Below are 19,052 nucleotides of genomic sequence, written 5' to 3'. Positions count from 1 at the left end.
TCTCCTCTCCTCTCCTCTCCTCTCCTCTCCTCTCCTCTCCTCCATCTTTTCCTCCCCTCCCCCTCCTCTCTTATCCTCTTCCCATCCTTTTCATGTACTTTTTAAACTTAAGCTAGTTATAAGAGAAGCTGATTTTTGACAGACGTCATTTTTGTACGTTTTGTGATACACTGTCCTAGCTTTTGCAAAATAAACATGTTTCTTCTTAGCAAACATGTCAGAGATTATTTTTTAATATATTGCCAGTGATGGTTTTGTAGCCTTTGTGTAGCACACCTGTGAGACTGTAAAGAATAATTCACCAAGGGAGACTTTTTTTATAGAAGCTTTTTAGGAGATGATGACCACATGGCTGAAAACACTTAGACCAGTAATTGCTTACTTACTTATGGGATTTTCTCAAAGCTGTCCCTATTAAGAAAAAGTGATTAAACTATCACAAAATATGTAAACATTCACTAAAGTAACGTCGTTTGTTTTGAGCAGCTTTAAGAGATTTTTTGGGTTTTAATCCCCCCATCTTTATGTTTAAGCATAAGCTTGTCTTAATGGTAACATAAACAATTTCTACCTAAAATGATTGTAGTAATCATAGCTGTTCTCCAGTGTACATCACTGTAATATGCCAAGAAAGGAATTTCCTCTGGGTTGATTGAAGCTACTTTGACATCTTTTTGAACAACGTTCAAAAAGCAGCGATGTGAATTTTCTAGATGTCTGAACACATGGTCCTTAATTATATAAGCAACTCAGTAGATTTCAAAGGTCTGTCTCATGGGAGTAACCATTATGTAACCAGGGCAAAAATTCATTTTTAGTGGTATAAATAAATAAACTAGGTTTTAGGGAATATAGTAAATTCTTCAAAATTCAGAGAATTCTAAACTCTCTAACTTAGAGAGAATTCAAGTAGTAAAAATCCAAGGTGCACATCACATCAGGCAGTCCAGAGGAAAATCATGATGTTATACAAGTGAAGCACAGTTGTGTGATGACTGTGTTTTAATCCTCTGCCTGTGCAAGCTGAAGTTCAAGAAGCCACTTACTTGTGGGAAGCAGGACAGTCCTGCTTCCTGCTCAGCCTCCTGAGCACCGTCCAAGAGAGCTGGTGTGCAAACATCCTGGAGGCAAATGAATCTCTTAATCGCGCGATGTGCCTGTGATAAATCTATAACTGAGCTGTGTGTAGATGAGAAGCACAGTAGTGTTATTAATTACAAGTTGCTTTATGAATGAGAAGGTACCCCACTTTCTTCCTTTTCTTCTTTTTAAATTTTTTTTTAAGCTAGGGTTGTCGAGCCTGAGGATCAAACTGGTTTTATCATCTGATCTAACACAGGACCAGGATTCTCTGTTGTATACATCTGCCAATGGCCCTACTTTCTCACTACTTTCTCACTCTCTCTCTGTCTTTCAGAGACTTGCAGTGACTGCTTGTTCCTAGGCATATTTTGGCCAATTTGTTGATTTTGGCAAAAGCATATTTTCTTTTAAAAAGGGGGACTCTTGGATTTGGGGAAAATTAAAAAATCACCCAATTTAACTTTTAAGTTTTTAAAAGCATCAAAGTAACATCTTTCAAGGGCCTGAGTCCCTTTGGGAGTTGGGTTTGTAACCCAGGAATCTTTATGATTCTTGAACATTTTATCTGTAATCTGTTTAATCTGTTGCAAGTGCTGGGAACTTAGTTGAATCAACACTGTACTTTCAATTTTCCAAATGAAAGTGCTGCCCAAATCTATTATTTTTTTTCTGAAGATATTCAAAAGCCAAAAATTCGGTAGTCTGGGGTTTTTTTTGCCAAAAAAATTCAGTAGTCTGTCAGTTTTTTGCTGCAAATAGTCTTGCCCTAGTGTTCTACTTTCTAATATGTCTGATCCTAGTATAATAACAGTTTTACTACATTACACTTTCTTCCTTCATGCTTTTATAAAATTTTAAATAGGAAACACTTCTGGGGAGAAATCCATGTAAAACTTCTCTTGAGTTGTACTTTAGTTAAGCGTTTTAGATACTTTATGGTTGTTTTTCTTTTCTTAAACCACACCTTGGGGAGCTGACCTTTTACATGGCTTAATGTTGTAATGTTAACTGGTTTTAACCTGTTTTAACTTTTTTCTTTAAGAAAAGTCAACTTTGAAATATACCCCACTTGAAGAAGTCCATCAAACAAACCTAAAACTCATTTATTTATCAGCATGGCTGAAGTTTCCTGACATACACCATAGTGTTTCTCTAACAGTAGAGCAAAGGTGTGTTTAGAAGCCAAGCCAAATACTTTTATAAAGCCACTTTCCAATGTTTCCAACACTGTGGATAGCTTTTGGGAAAAGGAATAACTTGATAGGCCAGGACAAAAGAGCAATTAATATGGACTTGTCCCGTTCTTCCAGTGCTAAAAGTGCTCTCTACTAGAGCAATTTGGACCAAAACAGAAATTAAAATTTTACACCACCTGTTTGGTACTAGATACACTCTACTGTAGATACCAAAGACATGTATATTTCAGTATATAATGTTGTTTATTGAGAAACAAAAAATATTTTTTTCTTTTTTCTTGCTATATTAGTTACTTTTTTTCCAGATATAAAGATGCATTCCCTGAAGTATTTTTATGGCTTTTCTGCTGTTTTCTAACTTGAAGTAACAAATAAGTAAAAATTGGATGCCAAGAATAATCATGAATAGCTTCAAAGTGGAATGATTTAAAACTGTTGTTATTTTTCTCCTGGCTTCTAACCTTTAAGAGTGAAGTTGTTTCACATTTCACAGCTTTTCTTCATAGCTGTGAGGGCTGTAAACGGATGTGTGTATTCTTTGTAAGGAAAAGTTGGTGACTCTCACAGTCACATGGCTACAGAAAGTGAACATTTAGGAAAATTTTGCATCCCCAGTAAAGCTTTTGAAACTATCAAAGTGATATTTGAGCTGTGATGGACTCTTGCAACACTCACAGTGTAACTCCATCTCAGTCTAGAAGGGGAATGGCTTTAAGCTGCCTTGTCTCTGGCATGCCAGCCTGATTTCAGCACTGTGAGTGTGAATCAAGCGTCTGTCAGAGATCTGATTGTGTACAATGCAGACAGCCAAGCTGCCAGGGTGGAAACAGCAGTGCAGACTTTATATTTGTTCCACATTGCTGCAAATGGCAGCATATCTATCATCTTCTGAATCTGGCATATCTTCTTCCCTCCCACTGTCACTGCAGTGTCATAACATTTCTTTCTTTTGATTCAGTATGTAGAAAAGTACTTTGGTTACTTTTTATTTACTTACAGTCTTCCTGTAGCTTTAGTATATGTGTGTGTTTGCCATCCAACTGCATCCCGCTACTCTGTGATGTCATTGGCAAGTGCTTGCACAACTGAAAGGTTCATTGATGCAGCAGATGCAGTTGTGAATGAACAATCAAATCAGCTGTAACTTTTAAATTAAAAACTCATCAGTGAAGAGGATAAAGCACACAAATGCAAAAAACAAGGATAAAAAGTCGTACAAAGATATCATGATAAAGTCTGATATAATTAAAAGGCGAAAGAATGTATTTGTGGATTCTGTAAGAGTGTTTTTGCACATTCATTTCATAATTTTCTTTTGCCTAACAAAATGGTTTTTAAAGTAAAAGCCTGATTTTTTAAAGTAAAATACCTATTAGCTCTGCATCTAAATCACACTCATCACGATGCACTAGTTACAACAACCCCACCCTGCACAAGTCCTAAAATGCATTTAAAGAGTGGTCAAATACTCCTCTTTTTGAGAGCTCTGGGGATGTTCAGAGTGACTAGAAAACTAAGAGAATCAGGTACATGAAGGGCTTTTCTACATGTGAAGAGTAAACAGAAAATTTTAGTAGACTTTTTATTACACGGGAAGGTTAGTATTAGATGCTCTGGGCAAATGGTGAGCTAATATGAAATAGTAGTGTAAAGTGGTGAATAGTTTAATCAGTAAAAAATAGAGGAAATAAGTGAGGTTTCTTTCTTCCAGAAAATAACATTTGTGTTGAAAAATTAATCTAGTCCTGGAAGAGAGCTCCACAGTATAGGGTTTTTCCCATTTTTTTGACATGAGTGAATGTTCCGTACTGACTCTTCCAAGCAGCCAGTAAATATTCATTTCCATATGCATATGATGAGAAAAGTGGAATGGAGGTTAACACCCCCAGTTCACTGGGGACTCTTGTGGTCTCTGCACACTGTCAGAATGCAAAGGAATATATGCTGTTATTGTGGAACCTAGATGAATTAGGGGAACTTACTGAGAAGCCAAGTTTTCCCTTCATGGGTTACCATTCAGAGGAGAAAAAGACATGTGTGAGGAAAGAGTTGCAGGGCTCGATGCTCACATCTGCTCCAGTTCAGTTCTGCTAGAAATCGGATCAGTCGGCCCCCATATTTCATTTCCTTCTGTAATCTTGACCAATAATTTATAATTGGTATCAGCTGATCATCTGGCTCTCTCTTTCCATGACAAAATGAGTGAGCAAAGAGCTTTATCCTCCTCCTCTTTACTGTCTGAGAGATGATAAAACTTTGAAAGACAAAAGTCTCTATTAATTTTTAATGAAGTCTCTGAAACATCCTCTTAGTCAATCTTATTTTATTATTTCTGTTATTCCTTGTTTTTTTGGAAACTGCTGTAGGAATCCACGTGAGCCAAGATACAACTTTGTCAATCACAATGTCATCATGATTTTTATATGTTGTATCAGCTTTGTTCAAGGCTGAATTCCAGGTGAAGGTGCTTGGAGACGACCTCTGGAGAGTAGTTGCTGAATCAGAAATAACACAAAAAGGGATGCTGCTACATCCCTTTGCAAAATCATGCTCACAGACCAGGCCTTCAACTCCAGATGCTCCCTCAGTCCTGTCTCCACTCTAGGACTTCCTCTGGTAATGCTGGTGAACTGCAGAGGTACAGTTTCAAGTCAGGGAGGCTTTTTATGCCATTCCCATTCCTCACTCATTGGGAATGATACAGGCTCTAACTTAGCAGGTTCAGTTTTGTGCATGTTTTCAAGACATTGATTGCCCTTTGAATTTAATATGGAATATTAATAATATGACAATGTGAGGACAGTTTTCATTAGTGAGCAGAAAGAGGGTGATTCTTTTTGTTAATATGATCAGCCAGAAGTCTGAAACCAAATAAATAAATGGATTATTTTAAGGTAGAGCTCATTGTAGTCTAGGGCAGGAGGATGTCAATAATTAAAATCAGTGGTTTCAGAGAAAGAGACTGTGGTGCACCCAGTATTTTCCCCTGTTTTCAGTGTCAGTTCAGCCTCACCTTGAGCACTGTGTGCGCTTGAGGGTCCCACAGTTTAAGAAGGGTGCTTAAGTCCTTTTCTGGAAGAGGGCAACAAAGCTGGTGTAAGGGCTGGAAGGAATTTCCTGTGAGGAGTGTCTGAGGACTCCAGTCTTATCAGAAGCATCAGGACAATTCATTTAATAATATGCTTTAACTTTTGGTCAGCCCTAAAGTCGTCAGGAAGCTAGACGAGAAGATCATTGTAGGACCCCTCCAACTGAGCTGTTCTGTTCTATTCTATTATCTTCTATTTTATTTGGAGACTTAGATTTTCAAGAGAGAACTGTGGAAGGTGGTCAGTCAGTCTAGCAAATGTTAGCAGTGCATAGTATGCCTGTTTTCTTTCTGGTGCTTCTGTGCCAGCCTCTGCCTGGGGGTGTTATATTGGTTGTACATTTGTGACAGGAGAACTCCCAAATCCCATGAAGGCAGATTTTAATCTTTTTTATGTGACACCAGTGGTTAAACAAACAAGAGGACTTAATAAAGTGCCCAGGTGAGCCTTAGATAAAACTAGGGAGACAAATAAGAGATCACGAGGCACAGGTATGTAAATCATATAGGTAAATTTGCTTTCTGCTAACAACTGCAGCATATGTGCAGTCAGCAACCCAATGAGATTAAAGGGGAATGAAGCCTGAAGTATGACAGGGATATTGTTAATAACTTAACAAGAAAATTATTCATTTCTACCACTTTGAAAGCAAAACCTGAAAAATCTGTGATTATTACTCTATGCCATTTCTAACAGCATGCTACAGTAGTCAAGGTACTTTGCAAAAAGAAGAGTAACTTCATGTCACTACAGATTAAGAGATGCTGACAAGTAAAGGAGTATCATGGAATAGAAGGAAGGAAAAGATGACAGAGCAGTCTTTGCCTGAGGTTTCATCATTGCTGTTAGATTTGGTACCTCAGATATGTCCTCATTGCTAACTGAAAGTAAGGAGAAAATTTTTCTCTATGCTTGGACAATTTCTGTGTAGAATCCTTGTGCCTCTGAAGCCTGTCATTGTGTCATCTTGATCTGATGGTCTGGGCTGCCTCAGCATTGACATAAGACCCTCTTAGAAGTCGTCTCCATTCAGGATGAATCTTAGTTATCCAAGTGTTTGTGTTAAGTTTTCAGGTTGCTCACTTCCTACCACCCCTTGTGCTTATTTTCTTTTCAGCTAAATTAATTTCAGCTAACTTTTCTCATGCCATTTAACCTAAGGATTCAAAGAAAAGGAACATCTGATAGAAGATATTTTATGGCCTGTGCTGTTTGAGCACTTGAGTTGTGAGACTGTTGTCAGTGTTTTTCTTGGCACAGCTCAGCCTCCTGCAGTACAGTGGTAGCTGGGAGCAGTACAGTGGTAAACCCACCAGCAGCAGAATGCGAGCCAGGCTTTGTTTTAATCTGGAGAGCAATCAGCATTGCAATTAGTATACAAAAAACTCTCTAGGATGCATGCTTAACAGTTTGGCTTTGTGTTTTATTTTGTTTTTGTTGGGTTTTGTTCACGAGCAAGTCACATGAGATCTCCAAGTAGCAATTGGCACATGAAACACAAGGAAGCCTGTGGCTGGTGGAGCAGGAGCATACCCTGTGCTGGGTCTGAGCAGCCTGCTGCAGTGTGCTCATGCTGGGCACCCAGCCAGCCTGGAGGTAAAAGCGTGAGCACTTGACTTCAGCTCCTTTATGCCCAGTTTGGATCTAAGCAATTGTGGTTTTTCCAATGCTTAGACAAGGTAAGAGCCTCCCACACTGGCGAAACACTACAGTGGCCTCTCACACCTGAGAAAGATCTTTGGTGGCAGATCCAGCAATTGGGCAGATGGCATCAAGCAGTGCAGGGGACTAGTCCTCTCCCCTCCCACACGGATGTGGGGTGTTTGCCACCCAGAGATTGTGTTACAGGCTCCATTTACAGAAAACTTAGAAGCAACATCTAATGGCATTGGGACATTTAGTTTGCCACTGATTTCTACTCCACTTCTATTTTGATTGACACTGTAGAATTGATCAAAGTACACCAGGGGTGGATCAGTTTCCTTTGTCCAGTTTTAATGGAAGTCAACTGGGGGGTGAGGGGAGATACTGTACACATGCCTCTGATGGCTGGAGTCTGCTTCCAGCAATGTCCATGTTCTCTTGCCTCTAAACCCCTGGGATTTTCAGGCAGGTGGTGCTGAGGAAGGTTAGATAATGCTTCCTGTCCTGTTGCACTTGATGCTGTGAAGAGAAAGATGGGCATGTCCAGAGCAGGCAGGGTAGACTGGGAGCTGTTTCATATGGAAGAATTGAGGGTGAATGGTCCCATCCCTGCAAATCTTTCACTTGGATAGTTTTAAATTAGGAATGGGTCTTGTGTCATGGAAGGGTCTTCTATGCAAACACCGAAGTGCAGTGGGCACTCCAAATTGAACCCCTGGTAGTTGTGTGCTTTTCCTCTGTATTGGAGATAGTTTGTAAAATGACAGTAATTTACAATGTTGGTTGTTGTAATTGAGGGAAATATTATTCCTTCCTCATCTGCAGCTGACTGGAAAATCTAGATGTGTCTTTTTCTTTCTGTGATTATGTTATATGCTGGAAATATAATGAAATGAAAAGTAGTTTGAAGTGATGATCTGTTCATGCTCCAACTAGAGTATGAAAACTGCGGAGAGAAGGGGAAAATACATTTTGAAATAATCACTGAATGTCAGCCTGCTTCAGGCTTTTCAGTGCTTTCTTTTAGTCAGGACTATTGTGGAACATATGGATCTCTGTATGCCTTTATGTAAACACTTTGCTGCCAGTTACCAAATATTTATGAGCATTTTGGACAAATTTTACTGGGAATGTTATGCAGAGATCAATGAATACTGAATTAACGCTTAAGCTAAATCCTTATACAATGCTTGTGTAAGTGAGAAGCCTGTGTGAGAAGTGTTCAAAGTTGAAACAAGGAGTCTCTTTGAAGAGTTAAGACAAAAATTCACTTATAGCTGAGGTGTCCTCAGGTCTCTTCTCACTTTGGCTCACTTTGGCTCTGCCTCCATCTAGGATCACATTCCCATTCTGACCTGAAATAATTTGTGTAGCGGATGGACTTGTCATTTCCACCACCGTGCTGTGGGGCTGGCACGCACAGCACCATGGGTGTGGAGGGTATTTCGCTCACTTCCTCTTGGCTGTGCAACGTGAGTCCTGCTCCACATTTGGAGCTGTGGGACATGGGCAAAGTGAGCTGGATCTTGTGCTGTCACGAGTCTGGCAATAGTGCAGCTGAGCGCTTTGCGTGATACCTGCTAAATCCCTGCTGAATTTTAACTATTCTGTGTGCTGCCCTGGGCAAGCTGGAATTTGCCCTTTATTAGAAGATGAATGAACAAAAAGATACAATGGGTGCTTTAGAAAGAGAAAAATTGCCACAAACCAATGTTTTACGCATTGCACATACCCATATTTCTTAATGTTGAATGTTTTATGCAAGCAACAGTCACCAAAATCTTGGCAATGTACATTTAGTTTCAAATAGCTGCTCTCTCTCTCTCTGCATAGCGGTGTTTGGAAAGCAAATGTTTGGTTAATACGTGGTTAAACACTTTTGCAATACAGAGTGTGTTCTTCATTGCAAGGTATCGTTCCTGAAAAAGCAAAGTGTACTTTTGGTTTTTGAATCCGTGCAGACATAGTTTGTAAGCAGTGATTTAGATTTTGCAAATACTTCAGGAGCCCTTTGAACTTGTATGTTGGGTAGGTCAGTGCATGCTAAATATTTTTGTAGGTAGTTTTCTATGCATTTTTGCTTCCCTCTTCCTCCCACGCATTTACTTTGCACAACCAATATTCTCTGGAAGTGCAACTTCAGGTATTTTGGGTAAAACACATGCCATGCTCTGCATGAACTGAAAGGACCATCCTATGAAGGCAGTGCAAGAGAGAGAGTGAGCATGCGCCGCACTGTGGATATTAATATTACTAAGTTTGTATTTTTTTTGTGATATAATTTATTTTCAATTTGTGGATGAACATGAGATAGGGAAAGGACTAAGGGCAGACCTACCAGTACTCAGCAGCCTGTAAACTTACACGTGGCACAGGTTTGCCGTGAGTGTGGTGTCAAGGTTGCCATGTGAACCAACATCATAGCAAACTTGTCTTCTGAGCCACCAGGGACAAGTATGGCAGCATGAATATATGAATATGTGCATGAATATGTGAGCATCCTACATTCACTGAAGTGCTGGTTGCGGCTCAGACCAGGCCTGCCATCCTCAGACCCAGATAAGTAAAGTGTGAGTTTCCCAGCAGAGTAAGTATGGGATCAGACATTTCATCCTTATTTCAAACTGAGAGAGGACAAGGAGCCTCTATAACTATCTTCTAGCTGCAACCATCCCCAACACCCTCTTCCAACAGCAAAGTTCAGCAGGCACATCTCTAAGGCCATCTGGTTAGTAGTAGCCTTTTGCATCCTCAAAGTTCCCACTATTTTTGGATCACAGAGAGGATACTAGTGATAAACAAATGAATCATTCACAGTACTGCGTAGCACCTGTGAAATACTGCCAGTCCATGTTTCCAGGGGTCCATGCTTATGGTTCTTGGGTCTGTTTTACCTCTAAACTGAGTTACTACAGTTGCAGATGAAGCCCATGGGAATTCAGCTGTAAGCATCTACAGCAGTGCATTAATTACTCTGAAATATTAGATCCAGTTAGAAATATCAGATGTTTCACAGTCACCAAACAGATGAATGGAAATTATTAGCATCCATGCATCTCTTCCTTAGTTTATCGCTTGCAAACTGTTAATACAGTATTACCTTTTTTGTTTTATTAAATTAATTAGAAAGTAAAGAGGTGCTATAGAAAGCCCCTGAGGGGAGAAAAGATGTATGCATATATGGAAAGATGTAGTATGCATGAATAAGACTTTTGATAACTTTTTAAAATTGCAATAAAAAGTAACCTTTAAAATACTTTGTTTACCCAGTATTCAATATAAAATCAAGCTTTTTATGGTTCTTTAATCTGGAAGCATTATCTTATTTATTGTCTAACATAAGCTTAACATTGTGATACATGGCTGATGCTGAATTAATTTTAGTTCTGTTTAAGTAAGACTGGCTGTTCTTTCCCATTTTTGTTTATTTGTAACGAAATAGTAAATATTTAAAGTTGAAGGCTGTTGGTATTCCTTCTACATGTGGACTATTTTATACATTATGCATGGTGACTCGCGTGTGCTACTATATTTTTTTTTTTAATTGAAGCCATTGCAGTTTTAATTCTAATAGTTCTGCTTCATTTCTGGTTTTATTCTGTAAACGTTCAATAAAGAGGAAGTTAGTGTCTGCCATTCTAAAGAAATGAAATCAGGTATGGCAGTATTAACACTTCACTGTTCACCAAAGCTTTGTACATTCAGTAGGAGATGAAAAATTGTAATTTGTGAGAAATAGTTATTCTAGAAAGGAAAAAAATGAAAATTTTATTTTAAGCAAACTGAAATGCTGATTTCTAGAGCACCAAACAAGAATGTAATACTTCATTATGCTGGCACTTGTTTTTTTGTTTGACTACTAGTGAGTGTACGTGAAATAAGAGAACGGTTTTAACATTTATCCACAGCTAAAATTATTCTCAATGCAGATAAACTAGGAAAATTTGCTTAGTTTCTTGAACACCAGAGAAATTCAGGAATAGACCAGGGTCAGACTGTCCTAGAAAAATTCTGTACATACAAAGAAAATACAGATGATCCCTTTCTAGAGTAGTAAATGTGAAGTATACAGCTGAAATCAGCAGGGGAACACATTGTCCGATGAGGAAACAGCTGTATTAGGAGTCTGTTGATATGAAAAAACAGTTTCACATATTGATGCAAAAGTCATTAAATTCCTTCTGTCCTACAGAGGTTATTTTTGTTACAGAGGAACTCTTGCAACCCTAACTGCAGTAGTCCCTTCTCTTAAAAATTGTCTGCAATTTGATTTATTTGGTCAAGGGAAAGTAAAAACCCACTTTAAACTCCTAATTCTGTGTGTGTGTGTGTGTGTGTGTATGTGGGTGTCCATGTCCCCATCCTGTTTTCTTCTGCATCCTGGAAGAAAGAAGGAAAAACTGAAGCTGCCATTTACTGTAATTACACTGCAGAATATATTTCTGGCTGAGTTATAAGCTTCAGTCACTGGTATCTATTACAACTAAAGCTGCCCTGTAGGTAAATTATTTAGTTTAGGTGAATAAATTATGCTTTACTAGTTGTAGATCAAGGGCTATGACCAATTCATTGAACACCGTGAGATTCTTGCAGGGATTAAAAAAAAAGCTGTTGTTGTAGGAGATCTGAATAGGCTTCCTGTTCTTCTGTTTAACTTCGTAGTTTGAAAGGCTCTTTTGGAGGAAAGAGCACAATGTATAGACTGTTATCAAATGCAAAATATGACCATGTGTGAATGCGCAAATAAAGTGAGAAATGTTTGTGGAATGATTGCAGTATTTGCCATTCTTTTTTGTATTGCCAGAGATAACAAGTGGGAATAACTGATTTTTGTTTAGCTTTTGCTGTGAAAAAGTGGGGAGCAAATTACTTGGGGTCGAATGAAACAGTTTATTATTCTGCTTTACAGAAGAATATACATTTCTCTGCTTTCAAGTGATCTTTTGTTTCCTTTTTAATTATCACACCGAGGTCAATTTGTTTTCCTTTTCATGGGGAAAAGGGGACAGCATACATTTGCGACTGGTTTTGGTGAATAAACTATTCATGTGTAGAATTTTTCCCTGCTCTGTGGTTAGGTATCACTGTTCAGGCTCTCTGCTGCTAGCCTGAGCTGTATGTTACATCTCTCACAACAACATGCTAAATGATTTATTTTGAAAGATCAGAAGCACTTGGTTTGGAAAGAAATGTGAGCTGCACCAGAGGCAGGGCTCCCGCAGGGGTCTCCCCTTGGTCTGGGGAGCAGGATATGTGAAGGAAGACCCAGCGTGGCTCCATGGGAGTACAATGTGAGGAAGGAGAACCTGGTGCAACTAAGAAGTGCTAGTACTTGAAGGCTGCCAGTTTTTAATTTGTACACATGTTGAATCTGAAGGGCTTCAGAAGTGATGCAAAATTAATTTTAAATTATCAATTAATTAAGACTCCAGATCTGTGTAAAGAAAAAAATAACTTACTGAAGTGTTACATAGAAGCAATCTGACCCATTTTTCAACATGATCCTAGCAAATTTCTATTGTTCTTACATTAATTAATTCTGGATTGAGGTTGTATTTCGATTCTTTCAGAAAAATACTCGAGTGAAAATTTGAGAATCAAGAATTCAGACTTTTTTTTCCCAGATATTTAGTAAAACCACTTTAAGAGGCATGTTTCAGCATGATGATCGGGATTATTGGAAAAAAAATCATGAATGTTATTATGACACCCATATACACTGGGTATATGGGAATAAGATTCATTAAACATGTACTTTTTACCTCTTTCTGCCAAGGTGCAGCCTGGACTAATCTTCAGTGATAGTAAGAGCCACGGTACTGCAAAATGAGCAAGGGCTCGTGTCAAGCCAGGGTTTTCTGTAATGTTAACCAGAGTGCCCATGCTCTCCTAGGCCAGTTGACTGCACAGCATGCTGTGCTTCTACCAGTGACACAAGAAACAAGTCCAGCAAGGACTTTGCCATCTAACTCTTTTTCAAGCCTTTCAATTACTTACTTAATTTTTTTCTCTGCTTTAGTACAACTGAAAGCCATTAGTGAAATATTTTCAAGCTACTTAGCTGCCATGCAGTACATGACTGTTCAGGGTTAAGCTGTTGAAACAAACATTAAAGCCAGCTTTCTGATCTCTTACCTTAATCCCACTTTGAGCATATGTTATTTTGCAAGATACACATCAGTGGAAAAGCTGGGTCAGCAGCAGTGATGGAAATGTTGGATTTGATCGTGGGCATATGAGCAGACCCACACGGTTCTTGACACTGGTTGTGTTGTAATCACATTAGAGACTTTTTTGATACTCCAGGCCTGCATTTAATCACAGCAGTTGCAGGTTTCACAACAGTTGTGCTTCACAAACAGTTTCTTTTAGGCTTCAAAGCTGCGATGAAGAAAGGCCAGAGGTGACGTCTTTCTTTGCATCTATAAAACAACCTATTAAGTTTTCTACTAGTTCAGGCTATGAAGACCTGGTCTAGTGCACTCAGGAAGGAACTATATCAATGCCTCACCTGTCCTCAGAACTAACTACAGACATAAGCCTTATAAAAAAATAAAATTGAAATTACAGCTGCATATTTAAAATGCATTAACTTCACATTTTCAAATAATTAGGATTATATCCTCTCATCAATAGTTGGGAGTTTAGTAAGTCCATTCAGCAGCTTAATAAACTGTTTGTTGTGCCACTAAACCTGAATCCAGGCTCTTCTTTTTAACAGTGATCCAAATTCAGACACCACAATCAAATCCAGAAAGTCATATTTCCTAGTATAAACAATTAAATCTGCACAGTGAAACAGCGCAATCTTTTTCCTATATAAAAGTCATCAAGTCTTACAGATCTTTCAGAGGAGAAGAAAGGTTTCCTTGGCAGGGATTGAACACATTAATTAGCATTTAAATATTTGTACTTAAATACTAGTGATTAAATACGCAAAAAGGTATTAAGATGGTCTGGTTGAATAAAATGTATTAACAATTAGCATAATAAAACATGTGAAAATATTAAAGACTTTCTGGTTATTCATCTGTGTGCCAGGAAGTAGGATTAGGGCGCACTTAAGGGTGACATGAATGCTATCTTGTCTGGGTAGACATGCTTGTCCTTGGTGGACCTGGATGTTGTTGTCCTTGCAAAGAATGCCAGTAAAGGGATTGTGCTTCATACAGATGGATCTTCCAGGTACTCAGCTGAAGTCTTTCTTGTTGCATTTAAAGGTTATTCCTGCATTGCTCTCAACAAAATTTATTCAGAATTGGGTTAACAAAATGCTAGGTATCACTAAAATATGAGTGTGCAAACTCCCAGCAAATAAGCATGTATTCTGTACTTCTGGAGAGCAAAAATATTTGTCTGTCTAGAGTTCATTGATCATCTTCATATTTCCCACATTGAAAAGATTTCTTATTACTGGGGATTTGGGGTTTTTTCTTTGCCTTGAGCTTACTTTCTGTTCCAGTTGAAAATGTCATTAGAAGTAACAAATGTTTCTTTGTTTTTTTTGTTGTTTTTTCATCCCATACAGTGTGAAAGGAGCAGATGCTGGGAACGTGATCAGACTATTTGTACCAGATATTGGGATGTTCATTGCTAGTCTGACAATATGGCTCATCTGCCGCAACATGTTTCAGAAGCCAGTAACCGAGGATGCAGCACAGTGCAACATGCAGTTTGAAAATGAGGAGATGGTATCAAATACACATTTCTATCTGTATGCCTTTTAGTGAGCTTTGGCATTCCTGTGTTCTGAAATGGTTTCAGGAGGGCTGGCTATGTTAAGAAGTAAACTTATTTTCAGGAAATTAAATGATTTGTTTTAAAGTGGGGAAAATCTAAAGTTACTATGTTGAGAAAACAAAGCAGAATATGAAAACTGTTAGAGATATGCTACAGGATTTTTCAATCCTGTAGCATACAATCCTGACAGTCCAATGGAACAAGCTGTTCTTCACCAGAGCTGCTGGTTAAATCTGAAAAGGTTGTTCTGCTACATACAGTGCTCAGTTTCTTAGATAGCATTCCTATTTCCAGATTTGTTATCCAAGTGTAAGAGCAGCATCTGAGTGATTATCAGAAATTATTCTTAAAGGACAGAAGAGAGACTGTGTATTAAGTTCATGGAAGGAGTTACCTAAATTTTGGTCATGCTGAGTGAGATTGAGAATGATTTGGGGGAATGACTTAGCTGGAAGTGTTGATGTGTTTGCTGTGTATTTTACTAGTGGGCAGAAGAGTAGCAGAGATACCAAATCTGCAGAAAAACCCACAGAAAGAGGAAAACAATTTTATAGTATAAAAAGCCACAGTGGGAATTCATCCCAGGGTGCAGAGAAATTCCTACTACTAATCTTAACATGTTTTTTATCAGACTGTCTAGCATGGCTTGGGGCTCATTTTCTGTCTTCTTTTACATATGGGTGGAATGTTTTTTTCTTTACTCTCCAACCACCATTTTTAGGGGAGACAATTTCAACTTGCTCATTTCAAATAGAAATTGAACTTTGAAGTGAGTGAAGTACTTAGGGGGATCAGTTGCCCATTTTGGTGCCACTATATAGAGTAAAAAGAGGCCTCTCTGCATGTTGCCACGTTGTCTGGGTTGTGGCAGTGCCAGAAGCTGGTCAAGTTTCTAGCACATGAGAGATCAATATCAGAACTCTGCTTTATACTCAGTTGCACTTGGAATTCTTATGGGCTCTCCTGGCAGCTGAGGATTGCCTGAAGGTTGCAGCTTTTTAACTGCGCATTGGAGGATATGTAGGGTTTGGTCTGATGTGCATATGCAAAGTTTTGTGTCTCCTGGAACCTGGTTTTATCAGCTTTAAATCTGCTTTATCGTTGAAGCTGTGCAAAATGGATTTAGCAGCAGGCTAGAACCTTGGGCTATACCCAGCAAGGGAAAGAAGTGTGGCTTATTAGCATGGTTTGTGTTCAGCTCTCCTCTTAAAAGGATTTTATTTTACCAAGTGAGCTCCAACAGACTTCTTTGGTGCTCTTGATCTTCTGAAAAGAAAGTATTCACAAGCACAAAACAGGAGTAATCTGATGGCAGAAACTCAGAAGAAAGATGGGCATACTTTGGTTCCTCTGAAATCAGATGATGATGTTTAGATATTCACTTTTTCTTTGGTTCAGAGCTGAGCCTGAGCCTGGAGTCTGGGTCAAAGGGAGCTCAGTGTCCTGGGGAGGATGGGTGCTAGCTTCCAGGCAGGGTTCAATAGTCATTTCCCTACAGTGCAAGGAAAAACAGATTTAACAAACACTAATTGCATAGCACAGAATGTAGCTTTATATTGGGCTGGTCCTGGACTGGCTACCTCAATGCCAAGGCAAGACTATTCCACAAGGGAAGAAGGAGGGAAAGAAAAAAACTCTGTCTGCAAAGAAATATGAATACTGGTCAAATAGAAATGTGTGTAAATACATTTTACTTCTTCACATCAAAACCCAGTGAGTGCTATTTATGTTCTGTAAACTGCATATATTGCAGAATATTTAGTGAACATAGCAGCTGTGTTTAGATTTAGTGACACCCAAAGTTCTATCACAGGCGTTTTTTTTTAAAAAGGGATAATATTTTCTGTTATGTGAGGTGATCTCAAATACTTTAAGGAATTCTGCCCTTCAGCTGAAGTGATGAATCTGCATCAGAGTAATCTGCTAGCTTTTTAAAGATTGAGTGAAATGGAGAGTGGAAAATCAAATACCAATTAAACACGTTTTTCCAAACTTCAGTTTTCTCTTTCTAGGTGTCTGCATATAACATCCTGAAAGTATTTCTGCTAGTTAGGAGGAGGAGGCAGAAGCAGCTGAATCTGCTAGGAATATGTACTTGGCAGGACTGACTGTAAGGAACCTAATGCATATGCAGAGCAAGCTGCTGAGTGTCTGAATTCAGGAGAATATTGACATGATCTAAAATGAGTCCAAACAGTGTAGGTTTCATGTAATTTTCAATTCTTTCTTGGTAGACTACACTGGAAAAGGGAAGACTTAAGTAAGTGACCAGTTCTCTGAATTCTGCATGAGCTGACCGATGCCTGTGGCTCTGTGTTGGTGCAGCTCGTTACTGATGGTGTAACTCCATTGAATTAGAAAACACAAACTGAGTTGCAGCAACAACTGTCCTACAAAGAGACTTCAGGAAAAATGCTGAGCTTGGTACTGTACCTCCAAGGGAGATAGTCCTGGGTTTGTTAGACCAATTCTAGAGTTGAAGAGCTGCTGCTGAGAGTTCCTGCCACCAGACCTCAGAGATTTGTGGTAGGAGATTTTGTTAAGAATTCATCAGCTGATTTAAACAGGCTTAGCAGAGCCATCAGAGAGGTGACTTTTCAGGTTGATAGATGCCTAGCAACAGATGGTTTTATAAATCAAGAAATGGGCACTTCCAAGCCAAAGCAGTGTCTTGCAGCTTTACCGTCTTGCATTAAATTATTTACATCTAATGATTCTCAGACCTCTTTGCTTTGGGGGAGAGTGAAATACTATCATAATAGGCTTAATTAAAAAAGAAAGGTTAATCTATCTGCTCCTTCCAACATTTCTGTATAGGAAAACCTGTTAAATAATTGGTTTGATACTGCTAAAATTGACCTTTTCAAAGGTCTGTGTGAGCCCATCACATTTCAGTTGATATATGGGCATGCCATAAAAATGCCTCCAGTTGAGCAGCAGTTCTTGTGCTGCATTTTGGCGTGGCAGTAGCCTCCAGAAACCAGCCCTCACGTACGATGGATCAGATTGCTTGTGGATTGAGATGCAATTCAAAACAAGGAAAAGTATCAGAATCCAAATTAAGAACAACAAGGATTCATTGAAAAATGGGTGTCTTTCTCCATTACGCTGCATCCAACTTTAAGGGAAACAGATCTCCGTCAGAAAAGTTTATTCTACAGAACAGAACTGGGGGAGGGAGCTCTAAGGCAGTGAGACTCTCAATTATTTGTAAGTAACGCTATCCCAGGAATAAGCAAAGAGTGTGGTTTTAATTAACAGTGAGTCATGGACTGGGAAGGTCTGCCAGATACCAGGCTGCAGTCCAACTCATTACCACCCCTAAATGGTTGCACACTTGGAGCAAACGTGTCTGCAGGCCCTTTTTATTAGGGCTCCGAAAATTTAAAGCAGGTGAATTCAGCTGGAGACAGGCCCGGGCTGCAAATGCCGAAAAGCACAATGCCAGTCACAAGGTGTAAAAGGTGGAAGAAAATAAGAAAGAACAGTTAACTCCCAGCTGCAGCTGAAAGTACGACATTTTTGATTTGGAGCAGATGGTGGTTTATGTGCCAAAATGCAGATACAGTATATACAGTCTGATAGGTATTAGAAAGGAAGTCTTTTCTTGAGACTGTGGATGAATTGCCTAATGTTTTAAGTGACAGTGGCAGGAAGGAAAATCCTTCTGCAATTGCACAACTTAAACTTTAGAAGAGGTGTTGATCTTAATTGAAAAAAAATGTTGTAGTCTTCAATGCAACTTCCTCCCAAGGCACTTGCTACCTTGCCCATTTAAGCTTGTTTCTTGTGCATGATCTCCTAGAAAGCAAATCGGACCACTGGGTCTGTACTTTGTCCCATAATCTGGGGCAAGCTTGATCCCAGATCTTCTACCCATCCTCTTTTCTGCAGAAGTCAGATGTTTGTTTGGGATCTCAAAAGGTAAAGGAAAAAAAGGAAAAAGACATTGTTTTAAAATAAACTAAAGTTTAAGAAGAATCTGGGGAGAGCTTGGCCTGGAGTCAAGATACTGGGCTGGAATCAGGAGGACCGGCATGGTTCTCACTTTGGCCATTAACTTAGTTTGTGTCCTCAGGTCTATTACTTCATCTGTCTCTTGGCTCCTGTGTCCCTTGGCACACAGAAGCAGTAAAAATGCTTGGTTCCCTAGCTTTGTCCTTCTAAACAGTGACAGGGCTGTTTGTCCTCCACCGATATTGAGCATGGAGTGCATTGAGAGCACTCATGTGGTCCCGGTCTCCAAGTGTAACTGCAGTACATTCCCTCAGGACAGAACAGAACAGGCAGGCTCTGAGAA

General features: G+C 39.1%; 1 protein-coding gene across 5 annotated transcripts in view; it reads left to right on the top strand.

Moving 5' to 3' along the window:
* The window catches only part of PIEZO2 (piezo type mechanosensitive ion channel component 2), a 290,923-nt gene that overhangs the window by 143,164 nt on the left and 128,707 nt on the right, over nt 1-19,052 (top strand). For all 5 annotated transcript variants that reach the window (XM_042031628.1, XM_042031618.1, XM_042031647.1 and 2 more), the window contains exon 5: nt 14,541-14,703. In XM_042031628.1, coding sequence (XP_041887562.1) covers nt 14,541-14,703 — 163 coding nt within the window. The remainder of the gene's footprint in view (nt 1-14,540; nt 14,704-19,052) is intronic.

Source organism: Corvus kubaryi, unplaced genomic scaffold (genome assembly GCF_017639235.1).
Source record: "Corvus kubaryi isolate FWS band 111438036 unplaced genomic scaffold, C.kubaryi_AGA036_p1.0 132, whole genome shotgun sequence".
NCBI classification, from domain to species: Eukaryota; Metazoa; Chordata; class Aves; order Passeriformes; family Corvidae; genus Corvus; species Corvus kubaryi.
The sequence above is the reverse complement of the archived record's forward strand: the minus strand, read 5'-3'. Positions and strand labels throughout refer to the sequence as shown.